Raw genomic sequence first — 20,776 nt, 5'->3', positions numbered from 1 at the left:
TTTTACTTATATCTACAAACCTAATTTCTTATAAGATGAGGAGTATCGATCACTCTATAAATTATTTCCAAGCTTTATCTGAATTCAATTTTAAAATTTACATTTTCTCAATAAAAATCTTTAAGCTTTACGTGAAATTAATGAGACTTCAAATTTTCTCAATAAAAATATTTAAACCTTGATTCAATCAGTACAAGCTATGAAATAATAGATCCATATACGTAAACTTTTTATATTATTGGTGATTATGTTCCTTTTAAATTAATTTAAAAAATGTAAAAAGGAAAGATTATTACAATAAAAAATTATAAATACCATTCTATTTGTTCTATTGGTTAAGAAATGTATAATATTATAAATATTATTGCAATAAAAAACATTTTAAACATATTAGAATGATGTAATTTTTAGCTGTAAATTTCGTAGACAATATTTAGAAAAGTACACTAATTGTGAACAAATAGGAAATAAAATCACATACAACACTTTTAAAAAAAAATAAATTCACACTAATTAGGAGTACATCGACTCAAGAACTACATAGTTAACTTTATCAATAGTAAATAAAATTGTATATCATTCAGTATTTATAATATTAGCATTTTTCTTTGTTACAAATTAGCATAATTTTTTTATAATTGAATTTTAAAAAATGCAATATATCCACATAAGCATATGGGTTCCACTTGAGTAACAACTTAACGAACTCATCAATAATCTCTCATTGACCAATGAAAGCTTTTGGATTCCAACAAACATGGCCTGAAAACAATGCTTGATTCACACCTTGTGATCTTCTTCTTCTTCTTCTTCCATTTCCCATACATCAATAAATTTCCTCTACGAAAATGGGATTCATCAGTGGCATGATCATTGGCATTGCAATCGGTATCCTATTGATCATCGCTTTCGCTCGTCAAGAAAGCACTCGATCCAAGCGTCGCACTGATTTGGTAAATTTTCCAAAATTCATTCACATTTATGTAATTTATATAAACTCTCATCAATTTCATTCAATAATAATTCTGTTACTGTATGTGTTGTATTATGGATTTTGTACATCAATTATAGGCAAACACGATAGCAAGGTTTGCAAGGATGACGGTGGAAGATTCTAGAAAACTTTTGCCTCCAAATTTCTATCCATCATGGGTGGTTTTTACTCGGAGACAAAAGTTAAGTTTAAATTTCTCATAGAATCATCAAATTCAAATTTTGTAAGGTTTTCTAATATTGATTTGTTTGTTAATGCAGTTGAATTGGCTTAATGTTCAACTACAAAAGATTTGGCCATTCGTTGATGAGGTACTTTACATTAGTTTTTTTGTTTATCAAGTTTGGGATATATATGGATCTAGACATTTTTTAACGAAGCTATATTGTCATGTGAAAATGTATGTAGGCAGCGTCAGAATTGATAAGAAACAATGTTGAACCCATTCTTGAACAATATCGGCCATTGATTTTGTCATCTCTCACATTTTCCAAGTTGACTCTTGGGAATGTAGCTCCACAATTTACAGGTTAGGTGTATTGTTATTTCAGTAAAATTTGAATTTTGTCTTGTTATAAGCAAGGTTTTAAATTGCGGTTGCGGGTGTTGTAATTGCAATCAATGTGGTTGCTACGATGCGTATTCAACCGTTGCATTATCAATTTTTATTGAGAAGTATTTGAAATATAATGTTGAAAAATACTTAATGTAATTTCATTACATCCTAAGTAAATTTAGTTTTGATGGTTTTGAAAATTTGAGTTTTAATAAAAATATTCGAAAAAACATGAGCAAAATTGTTTGATGCGGTTTCTAATGCGGTCGGATGCATGATTTTAAAATCACCCCACAATTGCGGTCGGATACAGTTGCATAGACTTTCACATCAGCAATATTGCGCTCACAATTGTTGTTACGAACTACAATTTAAAATCATGGTTATGAGTAATTACGATTATGAAACATTCAATATATTTTGTAGTTGCATGTGATAGGTGCTTTTTAAGATTGTTATTAGTTCATGTAAATTTTTTTATATAAAAAAAGGACAATTTATGTCTCATACATATCTTCTAGATTTCTAATGTTCTATGATACTCATAAGTCATAATTAAGGTGAACAAAGTGAAGTCAAAGGTTTTCAAATGATTAAAATGTTGTTTTTTATTCATCTAAGGTATCATATTGATTCTATGTTACTTGAAATATGTAGGGATTTCAATTATTGAAGAGGATAGTGGTCCTAATGGCATCACAATGGAGTTTGAAATGCAATGGGATGGTACCCCAAATATTGTTCTTGACATTAAAACTAAAGTTGGTGTTGTACTTCCTGTGCAGGTAATAAGCAAATAGTATATTAGGATAATTTTATACAACATTATCATTCTATTATTTCTATTTCATTGCAACTTGTTTATATAGGTAAAAAATATTGGATTCACTGGGGTTTTCAGGTTGATCTTCAAACCTCTAGTAAATGAATTCCCTGCTTTTGGAGCTGTTTGTTTTTCTTTAAGAGAAAAGGTGAGTTCTGGTCTCTTGTAATTTATCTTCATTGAAAGTTTACAACATAGTACAAATTCTAGTTAGTTGACTAGTTAGAATACACAACTAATAAGAGTATGCTTAGAAAACGTGTAAGGTTAAAAATCCAAGTGTTTCAATTTTTTTCTTTGTTATGCAAACAGAAAGCTTTGGATTTTACTCTTAAGGTGGTTGGTGGTGACATTTCGTCTTTACCGGGGATATCTGATGCTATAGAGGTACAAGCAAATTATTTTTTATGATTTTCTATGCATTGTAATTTGAATCATGGAGGCTCATATAATACAATATTCTACCTAAGTAACAAACTATTTTGTTATATATTTAGGAAACAATTAGAGATGCCATTGAAGACTCTATAACTTGGCCAGTACGCAAAATTATACCAATTATACCAGGAGATTACAGGTATCAAAAAGTTTATTGTTATTTTCTTCCCAAAAGTGACCTTAAAGTTTAATCAATTTTGATTATGATGCCATGCATATCCTTATGATTCTTTCTTCCTTTGACAGTAACCTAGAATTGAAACCAGTTGGAACACTAGATGTAAAGTTAGTGCAAGCAAAGAACTTGGCAAATAAAGATCTTATTGGAAAATCTGATCCTTATGCTGTTGTATTTGTACGCCCACTTCGCGACAAAACCAAAACCAGTAAAACAATAGTAAGACATTCCTTTATTATCATCATCACCTTTTTATTTATCATCCATTCCATGTTGTTTTAATTTTAATCCAACTATATTGGATATATTCAGAGTAACCAGTTGAACCCAATATGGAATGAGAACTTTGAATTTGTTATTGAAGATGTATCTACACAACACTTGACCATAAGAATCTTTGACGATGAAGGGATTCAAGCAGCAGAACTTATTGGTTGTGCCCAAGTTTCCTTAAAGGACCTTGAACCTGGTAAAGTCAAAGATGTATGGTTGAAACTAGTTAAGGATTTAGAAATCCAGAGAGATAACAAATACAGGGGTGAGGTAATATATTATAATTTCTTTGAATTTTTGTTACATATTCATTGCAAGTTTGTAAAGAGTTTGTCTAATTAAGCTTCATGTTATTCTAATTTCTACCCAAATAGGTGCACTTGGAGCTCTTGTACTGTCCACATGGAGTTGAGAACACTTTTAAAAGCCCTTTTTTCTCTGATTATACTTTAACCACATTTGAGAAGACTCTCAAGAGCGGATCTAATGACTTAGAGGATGATGATATTTCAATATCATCATCACGGTCATCGTCAAGACCATCGTCACGACCATCATCACGATCTTCATCGCGAAGGAGAAACAGTGTGATTGTAAGAGGAGTTTTATCCGTCACAGTAATTTCAGCTGAAGATTTGCCAGTAGTGGATTTCATGGGCAAGGCTGATCCATTTGTTGTCCTTTCATTGAAAAAATCAGAAAAGAAAGTCAAAACTAGAGTAAGAACATTTGATAGAATATGCAACAAATATTTATCTCTCTCTCTCTCTCTCTATATATATATATATATATATATATATATATATATATATATATATATATGTGTGTGTGTGTGTGTTCAATATATTAAACAATAATTCATATATTCTTAGGTTGTTAACGAAACCTTAAATCCAGTATGGAATCAAACATTTGACTTTGTTGTGGAGGATGGTTTACACGACATGTTAATTGTTGAACTTTGGGATCATGATACCTTTGGCAAGGTAAATACTTTTTAAATTTGTTTCATTGAAGTTGCTTGTTGTAAAATGTACTCTATACCAAATTGAGTATTTTGTTTTTATTTTTGCAGGAAAAAATGGGGAAAGTGATCATGACACTAACAAAGGTGATCTTAGAAGGGGAATACCACGAAACATTTATTTTGGATGATGCCAAATCTGGAAAGATTAATTTGCATTTAAGGTGGACTGCACAACACAAGTATCGGGAGCCTTAATACTTTACTTATACGTTAGATTGAGTTTATTTTGTAAAAATTACAATTATCATCTTTAAAAAAAATAGCATGATAGAAATAAAAGGCCGTTTGTTTTAGTTTGAAAAGAACTTTTTAAAAAATGAATTTTTTGAGAATTTATTTTTAAAATAATTAAGTTTTTCTTAAATTAAAATTTTATAACTTATTTACATTAATTAATGCATACATATAAGTAAATATTGTTTTTAGAGATTAAACTCTAAATAAATAGTTTATACTTATTAATCTTACCTAACACATACCGATTAAACTAGCTTAGTCACTCAATTACTTATTATTTTAAATTCAGACTAAAATATGTAAAGTAAAAAATAAATTAGAAGTAATATACTTTATATATATATATATATATATATATATATATATATATATATATATATATATATATATATATATATATATATAGAGAGAGAGAGAGAAAAGAAGTCATGCACTGACAGTGTAAAATAATTTTACACTATCAACCAATCACAACCATTCATCCAATTGCACCCCACTTTTATTTTTAAAAACTTTTAATGACATGGCGTTTTGTTGATTTTTTATTGGTTGAATGTGTAAAATAACTTTACACTGACAGTGTATGAATATTATTCTCATATATATATATATATATATATATATATATATATATATATATATATATATATATATATATATATATATATATATATATATATATATATATATATATATATATATATATATCATAACCTAAAACAATTTTAATAGTCATACTTTAAGAAAAAATCATTTTATTTAAATATAAAATATATTTATAGCGCTATATTATTTCAATATTACTAGTAAATTAAAAAAAGTGAAATTTTTTATTATTTTTATTTTTTATAAATTGGGAAAGGTAGAAATTTATATTTTTTAAAGCCACACTAGTATTGACTATTTTATTATTTGGTCATTTGAACATAGTCTCTTAACAGTTGGAGAAATGATTTCATCATTACTGTCTGTTTTTGAAGTCATGTGTGACCGATATTTATAAAATAAGCACGATGCTCCGCCGCTCCAACTTACTTGGAAAGTAAAGTTTACCTAATCTCTTTCTTCACCTCTACAATGTCTTTTCCATTTACTCATATTCTCTTCCCTGAAACCATAGACAATACTACCATCCATGATAAAAAAACAATCAAACAAAACACCTGTGGAAAACAAAACACCTCAAGTGAACAAATCCTTTGCTAATGTTGTTGCCAATGTTTGTAACATTCCACATAGCCAGTTACACATCCCTTGCATAAAAGGTGATAGGATAGCCATCAACATAACAGAAGAGGAATACAAGCTTGGTCTTGCAGCTTGTAAGTATAATCTACAAGGTAGAATCCTTTGGCCTAAAGGTTCATGGGAGAATCCTTCCACTTCAAATTTACCTGCCTTAGATAGACCTTTTGGGAACTATGTGCGAGTCTTGGTCGACATTTACTTGCATAAAGACCTCTGCTACAAGATCCTTGTGGAGAGGGTTGGATTCATAGTCACACGGTTCGCAATTCGCTTCGGTACGTTGTACGAATTCGGGTACGCGGTTCGCAACTCTCAAAGAATTAAGTACGCGGGGTATAAAGAGTCGGTATACTATTCGGGTTCGCGGTACGTTAAAATATAATAACCGGTACGCTATTATTAAAAAATGATTTACTTAATATCATAAAATAGATAATTTGAAAATATTACTCCCACGGATAAAATTTAACTTTTTCAAAAATTAAAATCTGAACTTGAACACACTTACATTAAAATAAAATTAAAAAACATAAACCATAATTAACTAAAACTAAGAATAAAAACTCAATTCTTAATTCTTTTTCTTCTCCTAAAAGTAGCATTAAAAAACATAAACCATAACTAACATCCTTTCATCTATTTAATTAAATCATAGTTATGATGAAAAATAAAAGGCAACATTGGTAAAATAAAAGTCATAAAGTGATTTTACTGTTCAAGACAACTTTGCTTGGTAATAAAGTAAAAAAAATTAATTTGGTAATAAAACCATTGGACAAAAACCATTCATTCAGTTTTGGAAAGTAAAAAGGGTCATGCTAAGGGCACATGTTAAGAGCTAAATGTAGAAATTTTTCTTAGAAATTATGCATTGTTTTCATAAAAAAATTATAATTAATGTTTTTACTACGTTTTTCAATACAAATTTACTATATTTAGATTTCTTAAAGGGCACATGTTAGCTTTATCCAAATAAAAAAGCAATCACGTGTATTAACTTGCAGGAGAATAAAAAGTCATAAAATGATTACATTTCCTTTTTAATAATAATACTTTAATTCAATCATGAAAAGTCATAAAACTTGAAATGTTTCTGTTCATAAAAGATGGTTCGCTGGTACTCCATTTTTTTACGAATTCTGTGCGAATTTGGACGAACCAATTCGCAAAAGTACCGCGAACCGGTACGCGCGAACCAATTTACGGTTCGCATGGGGTACCTAGGAATTATGTGACTATGGTTGTATTTTCTATTTTTGTTGAGATAGAATATGAGAAACTCCCTGAATTTTATGGTCATTGCAACCCAATTGGACACTGAATTGGAGTTTGTAGGAAAAGAAATACCATAACTGAGGATAACAACAAAACTTCTGCTAGAAAGGAGAACTAAAAAAGATATGTGACTAATAACAAGGAAGGAAGCTGGCGAAACAAGTGGAGTGACTAAACTAACACAGGACGAGCCCTTGATACTGGTGACAAAAACATCCAAGGAAAGGATCCTCTATATGCGGCTTAAATCAATGGAGAATTGAACTCCCCAACAAGTAAACAATTAACAATCATTGACACAACAACCTATGATGAATCAGAGTTTGTTCATGCAACATAAAATAATGATCCAGAGAATAGGTTGATTCTAACACAAAGCAAAAAGGAAGAATTTATGAAGCAATAATGGGCTAACATGGCAGATGAGCCAGAGAAATCACATCAAACTGCAAGTAATGAGGACATCTCTAAGCATGAAGGTTTTCAACTTGCAATCTCCATATCTCATAAGAAAACATTGAGGCAAAAATCTAAAGCTAGAGGGGTCAACATAGCCAAATTAAAGGCGGTTACTGTCAACCCCTTACAATGAAGTGCATTTATTGGAATGTAAGGGGCTTAGCCAACTCCCCCACAAGGTTGGCTCTAAAAGAAAACCTCAAAACTCACACACCAGATTTTTGTCTCATTTCTGAACCCTGATTGTCCATGTCCAATCTTCCTTTTAAGTTTTTTGAATCCTTGAACCTCTAAATATTTGCTTGTACCAAAGTAATTGCTTGCTCTAATCAACATATTTCCTTTACAATCGACATTAATGCATTCCTTGTAGGCCTCGCCGTTATATATGCCTCAACATGTAACTTACATTGAAGAAACCTTTGGAATCACCTAACTACAACAATTAATACCCTCAATATTCCTTGGACCATAACTGGTGACTTCAATGCCATTCTAGGTTCTCATGAACAAGGCGGTATTCACAATCCCAAAAAAACTCACATGGAGGAATTCTCTAACTAGTTAGACACTAATAACCTCATAGACATTCCCACAAAGGGCTCTCAATTCACATGGTCTAATGGCAGGACTAGGAGGGGTCTGGTGGAGAGAAGACTTGATAGGGTGTTATATAATTAGGCTTGGTTACTCCAAGCACAACCATGAATGTCTTCATTCTACTTAAGCATAGGTCAGATCATGTGCCTTTTCTCTTGGAGGCTGCTTCTCTTAACAAACTCATATTGCAAATTTTAGGTTTCTGGTTATGTGGACACTTCATAATAGTTGTGAAGCCCTCATTGCCAATTTTCGGTCCAATAATGTGGTAGAATGCCCTATGTTCATTCTCACCAAAAAGTTACAGATGCTCAAATCTAGTTTGAAGATGTGGAATAGAGATGTCTTTGGCAACATACGCACAAAAGTTAAGGAGGCCACTGAAAAGCTAGCAAAAATTCAAGACACAACTAATGTGAATGATTTAGATAATAACCTCAAGGAGCAAGAAAATATAACTCATATGGAGCTTGATCAATCTTTGGCTCAGGAGGAGCTTTTTTGGTTTGAAAAAGCAAGAGTCCATTGGAACTTGGAGGGAGACAGGAATAATGCTTTTCCATAAAATAGCAAAGATAAAAAAACTGCATGAACACCATCCATTTCCTTAAAGATAATGATGCAATCATTGGTAACCCTGAGGATATGGCTGCTCATGCTATTGATTATTTCACTAAAATTTCCTGTGATGCGAGTAATGTCTATGATCTGTCCATGGTTGATGATGTTATTCCTTCCATGGTGGATTCTACAATGAACTTGTATCTTACCAAGATACCTTCTCATAATGAAATAAAGCAAGTTATTTTTAACCTAACATGGACAGTTCACCCAGGCCTGATGGTTTTGGAAGGGTTTTCTACCAATGCTGTCCTTCAAGAGGATGTCACCAATGTTATCCTTCAATTTTTTCAAACTAGTTAGATCCTTCTAAATTACAACTTAAACATTTCGATTCTTTTGCCTAAGACAATGGATGTTGATTCAGTGGATTAATGTAGACCAATAGCTCTAGCTAACTTCAAATTCAAAATTATCACAAAAATTACTGCTGATAAGTTAACCATCTTCATGCCATCTCTGATCTCCAAAATAGTAAAGAGGTTTTATAAGGGGTAGATGCATTAGGGACTGCATTTGTATTTAAGGGTGTTCGTGGTTCAAAAACTGCATTAAACTAGACCAAATTAATGGTTCAATTTAGTTTTTGAAAACAATTTTAATAAAAAAAAACCAATTAACTGTTAAAGTGGTTTCAATTCAGTTTCAAACTCGTTTTAAACCACTTTATATTTATAAACTGGTTTACAATCAATTTTTAATTATAAACTGGTTTTAAACCAATTTGTAGTTTGAAACCAGATTTAATTTATAAATTATTTCAAAATTGTGTTTTTTTTAATATTCTCTCTCTCCCTTCCCTCTTTTATTATATATATATATATATATATATATATATATATATATATATATATATATATATATATATATATATAATTTTTTTAACTGTACTTATAAATAATTTGGTTTTTATTTTAACAAAAATCATTGCCAGAGATGTTCCCTTGTGAAATCTAGTGGAATAATGAAACTAGAAATGATGCTCTTCAATTAGTTTATAAATTATATGTAAATATAGTTACTAATGCCGTTAACATTTTCTTTTTGTTTTATTTATCACGTGAAACTACAATTTTGCAAGCAACACGCAGGGTATATACAATAGTTTGTGTAGATAAATCTTTTTGGATAAACATCTTCCGGTGGTGAACCCATTTTTGTAACTGTAGGAGACTTCTTTCATCAAGTTCTTGTGGTTATGTGATACAAGATTTTCCATATTAATTCAACTAATTAATTGATTATAAGTTTACAATTCTAAATGTAATATAAATTAATTATGTATATTTTGTTTTTTTTATTACATTTATTGTATGTAGGGTTAATAGTAGTTTACCCCCCTGTAATATGAGCGTGTTTCGATTTACCCCCCACCGTTGCCAAAGGCAGGTTTTGGCAAAAGTTTTTTCGAAAAAACCGTTGCCAAAAGGTAGTGAGGGGGGAAAAGCAAAATTCGCTAATATTACAGGGGGTGAATTACTATTAACCCTTGTATGTATTAACGTTGGTGTACACGTAATGGAAAGCATTTTTTTTTATTTTCCAAAAAAATAATTAAAAAAACATCACTTTTTATTTTCAGAAAAAAAAGCTAATTATATTTTTTTTTCTTTTTTTCGAATAAAAATACTGGGACAAAATATACATTTTTTTTTTGTTTTTTATTTTAGAGAAAAAAAATTTTAAACTTAATTTTAAAAAAATTAACAAATTTTTTTTTTGATGTTTTTTAAAAAAATTATTAAATAGTTTAAACTGGTTCTTAACTTAAATTTAGTTAAATGAATTGTTTATAATATGTGGTTCAATTTATTAACCATTTAAATGGTTTAAGTTTTTTGTGGTTCAATACAATTCGGTTTAGAAATATGGTTCAGTTAACCATATTTTTGCACACCCTTGTATGGCTTTTCAAACAACAAATAACCTACACAACCAATCTGTTGGTGGAAATGTGACGCTCAAAGTTGACATCACAAAAGCTTTTGACACAATCAACTAGGATTGTCTTGTAATCTTGTTCATGTGCTCAAGAGATTTGACTTCAACATTTTCTGTAATTAGATACAGTCGATTCTAGCATCTGTTTTCCTGTCACTTTCAATTAATGGTAAGGCTCATGGTTTTTTCAATTGCTCTAGGGGGTCACAATAGGGGATCCACTATCCCCATTGTTGTTCTACGTAGTTGGAGAGGTTTTGAGCATGGGTATTACAAAATTCGTGGAGGATGGTACTCTGAAGTAAATCAAAAGCATCAATGGTTTATATATTCCCTCCCATGTCCTCTATGCTGATGACATTTTAATATTTTGTAAAGTTTCTATTTCCAACATGCATGCTCTAAAAAAACCTTTTTACAGCATACCATTATGCCTCCGTCAGATGGTAAATTGTTCTAAATCTCACATATATTTCAATTCTATTTCACAGCAAAGGTTAAGCCATATCATTCAAATGACTGATTTTACACTTGGCTCTTTTCCTTTCATGTAACTTGGGGTACCTATTTTCAAAGGAAAAGTCAAAGCACCTTACCTCTGACCTACTGTAGAAAGAATTTTGGCAAAGCTGCCAACTTGGAAAGGCTCAACCCTCTCATTAGCAGATAGAGTGATGCTGTTAAATTCTATCGTTCTTAGCATGCTCACTCATACCATATCTTGCTACTACTGGTCAATTTCTCCGATCAAGCAATTGGAAAAAGCATCTAGGAATTTTATATGGAATGGTTAAGTTCAAAAAAGAAAATAGGTTCTTCTTGCTTGGAAGAAAATGTGCAGGCCTCAAGCCCATGTTGATTTGGGTCTGAGATCTCTTCTTAGGTTCACTAAAGCTACAAATTTAAAGCTTGGTTAGGACCTACTTACTAGTAAAGATGATTGAGCTAACATTCGTAGAGCTAGAGTTTTCGAGAATTTTAGCACTATTAAACACCACATTTTCTCTTCCTTGTGGTCCACAATTAGAAATGAGGTGATCACTTTGCAGACTAACACATCTTGGACTTTATATAAAAGTGACTCTATCTCTTTTTAGCTTGATGCTTGGTGTGGTTCACCTTTGATTATTGATACAAGCAGAGAGTTTCTAGTGCATCACAACATAGACCTTCATAGTAATTAGGTGGTTGAATTCATCAACAATGGGACCTAGTTATTTCCAACTGACTAGCACAATTAATTTCCTTTCTTGCAACATAGGATCCATGTGCAATTTATGCAAAGATATTCCCCCTCCAAGTCTATCTTCATTTGGAAGCTTATGATGGACAAGGTTGCTATGGGCGACAAATTCATGCACAGGGGATGCAACATTGTCTCCATGTGCAGTTTATGCAAAAACAATTGTGAAACATCTCAACACCTCATTTTCTATTGAAGATTCTGCTTTGGTTCTACAGTTGGTCCTTTTTTATTGTCCTTTAAAAAAATTCATGCAAACAATTGAGCAATGAAGTCCTGAACTGGAGTGTTTAGGTAAGAAAGTCTCTTTCAGGATTGATTTAGCAAAGAAGTCTTGGACTGATGTGTCTAAGTAGATTGTAATCAGGATTGATTAAAGTGGAAATCTCTTGTGGGACAAGGGAATTGGATTATTCTAAGTTTAGATGAACCATGATATATTGTGTGTCACTATCTTTATTTCTGCATCTTATTATTTATTGTGCATTGAACTCTGTATCTGTTTCAAACTTCAACCGATGTTCAGAATTTGAGATTCATTATCATATTCTAAAGTTAGAGTTTAAAAAAGAAGTAAAATCTAATATACACAATTAAACTCCGTCTCAGTTTTGTATATATTTTTCTCACCTTCAATCATATCAAATGAACACAGAAAGATTATAGAAACAAAATATGTTTTACTTTGCCATTAAATAAATGTTTTGAATCAAATAAACACTAGCAGATTATAGAAACAAGACGTGTTCTACTTTGCCATTAAACAAATGTTATGATTGGACCATAAAAAGTTGAAGGCATCATTTTGTTGACTAGTATTTTCTTACTTATCATGTTTCTTAGATATTAAGGTTTTTCTTTGGGTACAAGATATTGAGGTTTTTACTAGGCAATTAAATAGCATTCGCCTCCTCTTAATTTTCTTAAGATAAAAAAGTAACTTAGTTACGGATTAAAAAATTAAGTCTATAAATGAAATAATGTGTTAAAGAAACTTGTTTACAAATTTTCTCTATCTTGTGAATTTTATTCAAGTCATATGTCCATTTCATATGTTACCAATGCAAAATATTTAAAGGGATACGAAGATGCTTTAGAAAAAAACTATCAATGCAAAATATTTACCAATTTAATAATATGATATTTCACTAAATCACAGTGTGCGATCAAAGAAACAAGATATAAATTTTTTTTTTAAAGAAGCTAAAAGTAATTAAAAAGAAAAAAAATCACAAGAGCTGACTAAACATTCCTTGGTCACGTGCCACTTGCATTCTTGTAAGGACAAGAGAGGCATTTCAATTAGACTTCATAGGGTCATAAGTGTCATTGCAACAAATATGAGTTCAACAATATTTTAATAATATTTTCAATTAAAATAGAAAGTGTATGACACATAAAAGAAAAGAAAAAATAAATTTAGTTTTACTTTATTGACCAATTATTATATATTGACATCAGAAATGTAACACCGTATCACCCTATGTATTTCTGAATTATATTTTTGACATATTTTGTAAATTATTATTAAATATTCCTAAGTCGAAAATTTTATTGGAAAACATATATTATCACTAAAAAATGTGATTTTACATTATATTTATGCAGATTATATTTTACTTATTAAATAAAATATTTTAATGCATTAATACACTATATTTAAATCACAACAGACTTTTTAATTTATATTTAATAATAATAACATCAATTATAATAATATTTTATTCATATTATAATAAAACTTTAAAGTATTAAAGAGTAACACAACTCAAAAATATTAAAAAGTTTGTTTTTTATTAATAATTCGTCTTCAAATTAGTACTTCTTGCGGCCTTATTTATAAGCAAAAGTCTTCTAAATTTTTTGTACTTATATAAGTAAACTAGTGTCTTACCCGTGCGTTCGCACGGGTACTCGTCGTTTTCGCGCATTGTGATTGAGAAAAATAAAAGATATTAGTAAAAGATTAAGTTTTGGGTAAAATTGAAAAAGTTATAAAAATAGTAATATTATATTTAACAAATTATAATGAAGGAACAGTTTTAAAATCGCAAATTCACGAATTATAATGAAGAAATATTCAATCAAATTATATAATTCAATTAGTGATAACTATTAGCCCAATCTCAAACTATCAGCTAAGGATAATCGATTATTTTTTGCTAGCTAAGGAGAAAATTAATTATTTTGGCTCAATTATAACTACAAACTATCAGCCCAATCTCAAACTATCAGCTCTGTCTTGTAGGCCAATGAGAAACCACTACAAACTCCATTTATAATAATGATTCATTCAAAATGCATAATTAATAGAAAAATACTTTGACCAATTACTTCATGTTCCCGTTAATATTCATTATTTTGATAAGTAACTTCGTATTCCCGTTAATATTTCAAATTTCTTCCCGTTAATTTTCAAAATTTTGATCAGTAACTTCATGTTCTTGTTAATATTCATTATTTTGATCAGTAACTCCTTGTTCCCGCTAATATTCATTATTTTGATCAATAAGTTCGTGTTCCCGTTAATATTCCAAATTCGTTTCCGATAATATTCAAAAAAATTATCAGTAATATTCAATATTTTGTCAATAACTCCGTGTTCCCGTCAACATTTATTATTTTGATTAGTAACTTTGTGTTCCCGTTAATATTCAAAATTTCTTCCTGTTAATTTTTTAAATTTGGATAGTAACTTAATGTTTTCGATAATATTCAAAATTTTGATCATTAACTTTGTGCTCCCGTTAATATTTAATATTTTAATCAATAACTCCGTGCTCCCGTTAATATTCAATATTTTGATCAGTAACTCCGTGTTCCCACTAATATTCAATATTTTGATCAATAAACTTCATTTCCCATTAATATTCAATATTTTGACCAGTAACTTCATGTTCCCCTTAATATTTAATATTTTGATCAGTAACTTCGTGTTCTCGTTGATATTCAATATTTTGTTCAGTAACTTCATGTTCCCGTTAAAATTCAATATTTTGATCAATAACTTCAAGTTCCCATTAATATTCATTATTTTGATCACTAACTTCGTGTTTCTGTTAATGTTTCAAATTTGTTCCTGTTAATATTTAATAGTTTGATTAATAATGCCATGTTTCCGTTATTATTCAATATTTTTAGCAGTAACTCCATGTTTCCATTAATATTATATACTTTGCTCTGTAATTTAATACTCACGTTAATATTCAATATTTTGATTACTAACTTCATGTTCTCGTTAATATTCAATATTTTGATTAATAACTTCATGTTCCCGTTAATATTCAATATAGTTTGATCAATAACTTTGTTTTCCCGTTAATATTCAATAGTTTGATCAATAACTTCGTGTTCTCGTTAATATTCAATGTTTTGATCAGTAACTTTATGCTCTCGTTAACATGCCATTTTTTATCAGTAACTTCATGTTTCCGTTAATATTCAATATATTTAATATTTTGATCAGTAATTTAATATTATCTTTAATATTCAATATTTTGATTAGTAACTTCATGTATCCATTAATATTAAAAAAAATTCTATTAATATTCAATATTTTGATTAATAACTACATGTTCCCGTTAATATTCAATTTTTTTATTAGTAACTTCATGTTTCTATTAATATTCAATATTTTGATGATATTTTTTAAACAAAAATAAATTAATTTTAACATTGTTTAAAAATATTTGATGATAATTAAATTTTTTTATAATAACAAAAATCTTAAATTGACAAATTATAATGAAGAAATATTCTATCAAATTATATAATACAATTAATAATAAATATTTAATATAATTGATTAAACTCAATTTACAAATCAAATATATTTCCATATATAAAATATTTGAATCAATAGTTAATTATTCCTATGTATAAATATTTTTGTTTTGGAATTATTTATAAAACTATTTAGGCTTAATTGCAACTTTAATCCTCCTATTTTGTCTTTTTCTTGATTTTGATCCCTCTATTTTAAAAATCACTATTTTAGTCTATTTTTTAAGTTTTCTGTGCAATTTTCGACCCTCTATTTTGTTTTTTTCTGCCTAATTAGTCCATATTCCTGTCTCTTTTTCATTAGAAAACTCAAAAAGGGGACCAAAATTGTGGTTTTAAAAATGGGGGGACTAAAATCGAGAAAAAGACAAAATAGGGGGACCAAAGTTGCAATTAAGCCAACTATTTAAATCAATTGTAAACTTATTCTCGTTATTACATTTAATTAAATGTGTTAATATCAGTACTATATGTGCTTACCATATAATTACCCGTGTGTATCCGTAATATATTATTTTGTATTTGGATAGAATTGACCCATTAAAGTTTTAATGGTAATATTTCAATTATGTTATATTATATATAGATAAATATATATATTGATTATTGATGAACTTGTTCAATTAAATTTTAAATTTTATAAATGACAAACAAATACTATGATTAATAAAAAATATCATACAATTTTGATATTATTTATTCATATATTACTTATGTTTCATTCTATTACTACTTATTCATACATTACTTATGTTTCATTCTATTACTATTTATTCATACAATACTTATGTTTCATTCGATTACTTATGCTTATTAACACCCATAGTTATTTTTAAATTTTTTTTTTTTAAAAAGTCAATAGATCTAATATATTTATTTTATTTAATAACCTCTAAAAAATTTCATTTATATATATATATATATATATATATATATATATATATATATATATATATATATATATATATATATAACTTTCATATTTTATATTTTAAATAATTTAATAGTATTGTAAGAAATCTTATTAAAGTGAAAATAGAAAATAGTAGTTAGTTTTTCTATACAGAGAATGACAATGGCACATGTTGTATTTTAAATATTTTGAAAATATACTTTATTTTTATAATAATATCTATGAATTTTTTATCAAAAAACTCCATACAATATATAAAAGCCCTTTTGTTAAATGAGAGGTTAAAAATCTTCTAACCATATGAAATTTGGTTTCAAAATTATGTTGATAAATTCATTATTTTGGAAAGTTTCTATTAAATAATTTTGAAGGAAATCAAGTGAGATAAATTATATTTATTAATTTTTAATGATAATATGATTCACTCAATTTTTGGTGATACAACATCAATATAATTCTAGTACTAAATATATTTGTAACGTATTTATTTTATACCAATTAAGATATTGGTAAGTAATTGATATGATTGTATTGATTCTATATCAATTAAATTATTCCCAACGTATTGATTTTAAGGTATGGGTCGTTAAAAAGGCTTTTATATCCTACACAGTTAGATAATTTTAGGTAAATCATACAAAAGTACAATATTTACTCAAAATTATATTATTTTTAGGTAAATCATACAATATTGTAAAAACAATATAATTTTGTAAGATATAAAAGTACAATATTTTCTCAAATCTAATAATTTAAATATACATATGGTAAGTACTAAAAGAATAAGAAATCAAAAGTTGCAATCACATGGATTAAATCATAAATTAAAAGTTGCAATCAATCGATCAATGATTACTAAAGATAATTATGATATTTAACTTTTTTATAAGTAAATGATTTATGTCTTTTCATTCTAAACTCTTTATTTACCTAAAAAAATATACTGTTTTTTATTTATTCTTTGATTCTATTTTCTTATACATTTCAAAATTATGTATATGTTTTGAATTTGTAATATTTTATTATATTCTATATTTATTTTTTTGTTCGACCTTAGAATAAATAAATATTAATAATATTTTATAAAACTAACTTTATATATATATATATTGATATACTTAATTTTTTTAATTTGACCTAATTAAAATATTCTTTAGTTATATGAATTAATATACTATATTATGTTATTTATATATTATAATATCTATAATTTTTATAGCTACTAAGATTTAATATAAATATCACTCAAAGATAAAATCAATTAATCAATGAAATTTATTTATTAAAATTTGCAATAATATACCGATTATTTCCATATCAAGAAAATAGGTGTGCTGCTTCATTATTTCAACAAACTATTCTTTAAAATCACGTTCAAATCGACCATAATCCTTCGATTATTATGGATAAGAAGTTAAAAATTGTAATCACATTAAATCAAAAAATTAAAAATAATAAATCAAAAGTTGCAATCAGATTAAATCAAAAACTAAAGTTGCAATCAAGTAAAGTGATTATGATATTTAATTTTTTTTATAGGTAAATGATTTATGTCTTTTCATTTCAAAATTCTTTATTTACCTAAACAAATATAATGTTTTTTTCTTTACTCTTTGATTCTCTTTTTTTATAAATTTCAAAATTATGTATACATTTTTAATTTGTAATATTTTATCTTTATTATAAAACTAACTTTGTATATATTGATAACCTTAATTTCTTAATTTGACCTAACTAAAATATTCTTTAGTTCTATGAATTAATATAAAATATTATCTTATTTACATATTATAATATCTACAATTTCTATAATTACTAAGATTTAATATAAATATCACTCAAACATAAAATCAATCAATTAAGATTTATTTATTAATATTTGCACTTAAAATATAAAAAATTAAAGTTCATTCTATGAATTAATATAAAATATCATGTTATTTACATAGTATAATATCTACATTTTTGACAAAACTTGCGCAAGCATAACCCAGTAATTTCAAGCAGATTCTCCATTGTATATTGACACCCGCCAACTTGATTTCTACTTCTACAGCTCAAACTTTCGGGACAGTCAAAGAAGAATATTTATTTCAAACGAATCGTATAGACGATGTTTTCTACTATCTGCACCAGAAAAAAATCCAAAACACATATTAGGACAATATTTAAATTGTTACTAAAAAATAAAAAATAGGGATTGGAAACAACCCATGTAAAAAACGAACCATATACTATGGAGTGACGCCAATTGGTACTTCAGAATGATACATTACAAATTCAACCTGCAAATAACATGAAACGCCAATCAGAATGATACACTACAAATTCAACCTGCAAATAACATGAAACGCCAATCAGAATGATACACTACAAATTCAACCTGCAAATAACATGAAAGAAAAAAGATATTTTCTATCAAGAAAAGAAAGAAAAAATGTTAAATTCCGGTTTGTCCATGAATAGTCGTGGGAATGGATGTAATTGCAAAAATAGTAAAAACTAAAATTTTCCACATGAATAGTCGTGAGAATGGCTGTAATTACAAAAATAGTATAAACCAAAATTTTCCACGATTAGGTTTGATGAACATGATAGATACTGTGAAAGTATGATGGTTATATATAGTAATGATAAAAGTGATTTGGAACGTGGAAGGTGGAGGGCTTGGAAGGAAGAAGGGGCTTGGAAGGCAGAAGCATTATATGAGGTCATTAGTGCTGTAAGCAGTTGTGAATGTGAATGGCCAGAGAAAGTAAATAATTTGTAACTGCGAGATCATGAGAGGTTGGAGGTTTAAAGTTCAATCCTACAATGGGAAAGGAATGATGTGGAGTTTTGTGAGAAGAGAGGCTGATGTGGCATAGCTAAGAGATGAGGAAATGGTAGACTTTTCTTATATGATAGATGTCAACAAATTTAGGTGCATTTAATGTCTATATTGAAAAATTATCCCTGCATTAGTTACTTAATATTGTTAGTGGAGGACAATTTATTTGAGAGTATTGTTAGTGGAGGACAGTTTATTTGAGAGTATGTAGTCATTATATTATCTCTCTTATTTGAAATAAAAAAAATTAAATGATTTTTTAACAAACGTGAATTTTTTTTTATTTATAAATCAGGTTAGAGTAGTACGACTCAACTCTACAAAAATCTAAATTTATTTTCAATTGCGATGTTAAATTAAAGAGTACAACACCAATAAATATATTAATATATGTTTTAAGTTCTTTTTAAAAAAACATTAAATAAAGTTCTTTTTTAAAAAACATTAAATAATCATTTTTTTATCCATATTTTTTTATCTCTTTTATTAACAAAAGCTAACGTGACATGTCACATAAAAGATTTGGTGGCTAGACGTATAAGTGACAATACAAGTATGACAAAGATGCTGATGATGAATGCCACATGTTAATTTGTGTTGGGGAGTCCGAGAGAGTCAAGAGCACCAATGAGACTAATGCTCCAAGACTATAAGAGATGGAGACGCCACATCTCAACCCAAAACCTTAAGGTGTTAGGTAAATGGATCATCTCTCTTATAAATCTAACATTCTACTCATTCCTAGGAAATGTGAAACTATAACCACTCACACATGCATCCAACATCTCTCCCACAAATGTGAGTCCCCCACATCCTATAACAGGATCCAACACTGGATCTAGCTCCTGCTCCCTAACCAAGCAGAACCATAACTCTGATATCACTGTTGGAGAAGTTCGGGGGAGTCAAGAGAACCAATGAGACCAATGCTCAAAGACCACAAGAGAGAGAGAGAGAGAGAGATTCACATTTGTGGGAGGGGAATATTGGGTGCAAGTGGGAGTGATTAAAGTCCAACATTGCCTATGAATGGGTGGAATGTTGGATTTATAAGAGAGATGGCTCATTTACCTAACACCTTAGGATTTTTTTTGTTGAGATGTGGTGTCTCCCTCTCTTGTGGTCTTGGAGCATTAGTCTCATTGGTGCTCCTGACTCTCCCAAACTCCCCAACACTTGTTGCATTAAGGCATTGACTATATGATGTTTCAACATTCACTTTAAATGTTCTATTTCTTCCTATTTTAGACTGAAAACTCTTTTTCAATTATCTGGCCAACACTCGTCAGATCACCCTTCATGCTAGGAACATACCATACATCCTTGATCAAAGCAGC

General features: G+C 28.6%; 1 protein-coding gene across 1 annotated transcript; it reads left to right on the top strand.

The window, feature by feature from the left end:
- The first annotated feature begins 802 nt into the window (after nucleotides 1–802).
- LOC131655148 (synaptotagmin-5-like) lies at nucleotides 803–4,563 on the top strand. The gene is given in 12 exon segments (XM_058925052.1): nucleotides 803–953; nucleotides 1,072–1,305; nucleotides 1,403–1,523; nucleotides 2,208–2,335; nucleotides 2,420–2,521; nucleotides 2,686–2,760; nucleotides 2,871–2,950; nucleotides 3,058–3,208; nucleotides 3,302–3,532; nucleotides 3,637–3,981; nucleotides 4,135–4,248; nucleotides 4,338–4,563. Coding segments are annotated over 12 exon segments (1,833 nt in total). The 5' UTR covers nucleotides 803–848; the 3' UTR covers nucleotides 4,485–4,563.
- Nucleotides 4,564–20,776: the final 16,213 nt, after the last annotated feature.

This window comes from Vicia villosa, linkage group LG3 (assembly GCF_029867415.1).
Source record: "Vicia villosa cultivar HV-30 ecotype Madison, WI linkage group LG3, Vvil1.0, whole genome shotgun sequence".
NCBI lineage: Eukaryota > Viridiplantae > Streptophyta > Magnoliopsida > Fabales > Fabaceae > Vicia > Vicia villosa.
This window is presented reverse-complemented; position numbering and strand designations above follow the sequence as displayed.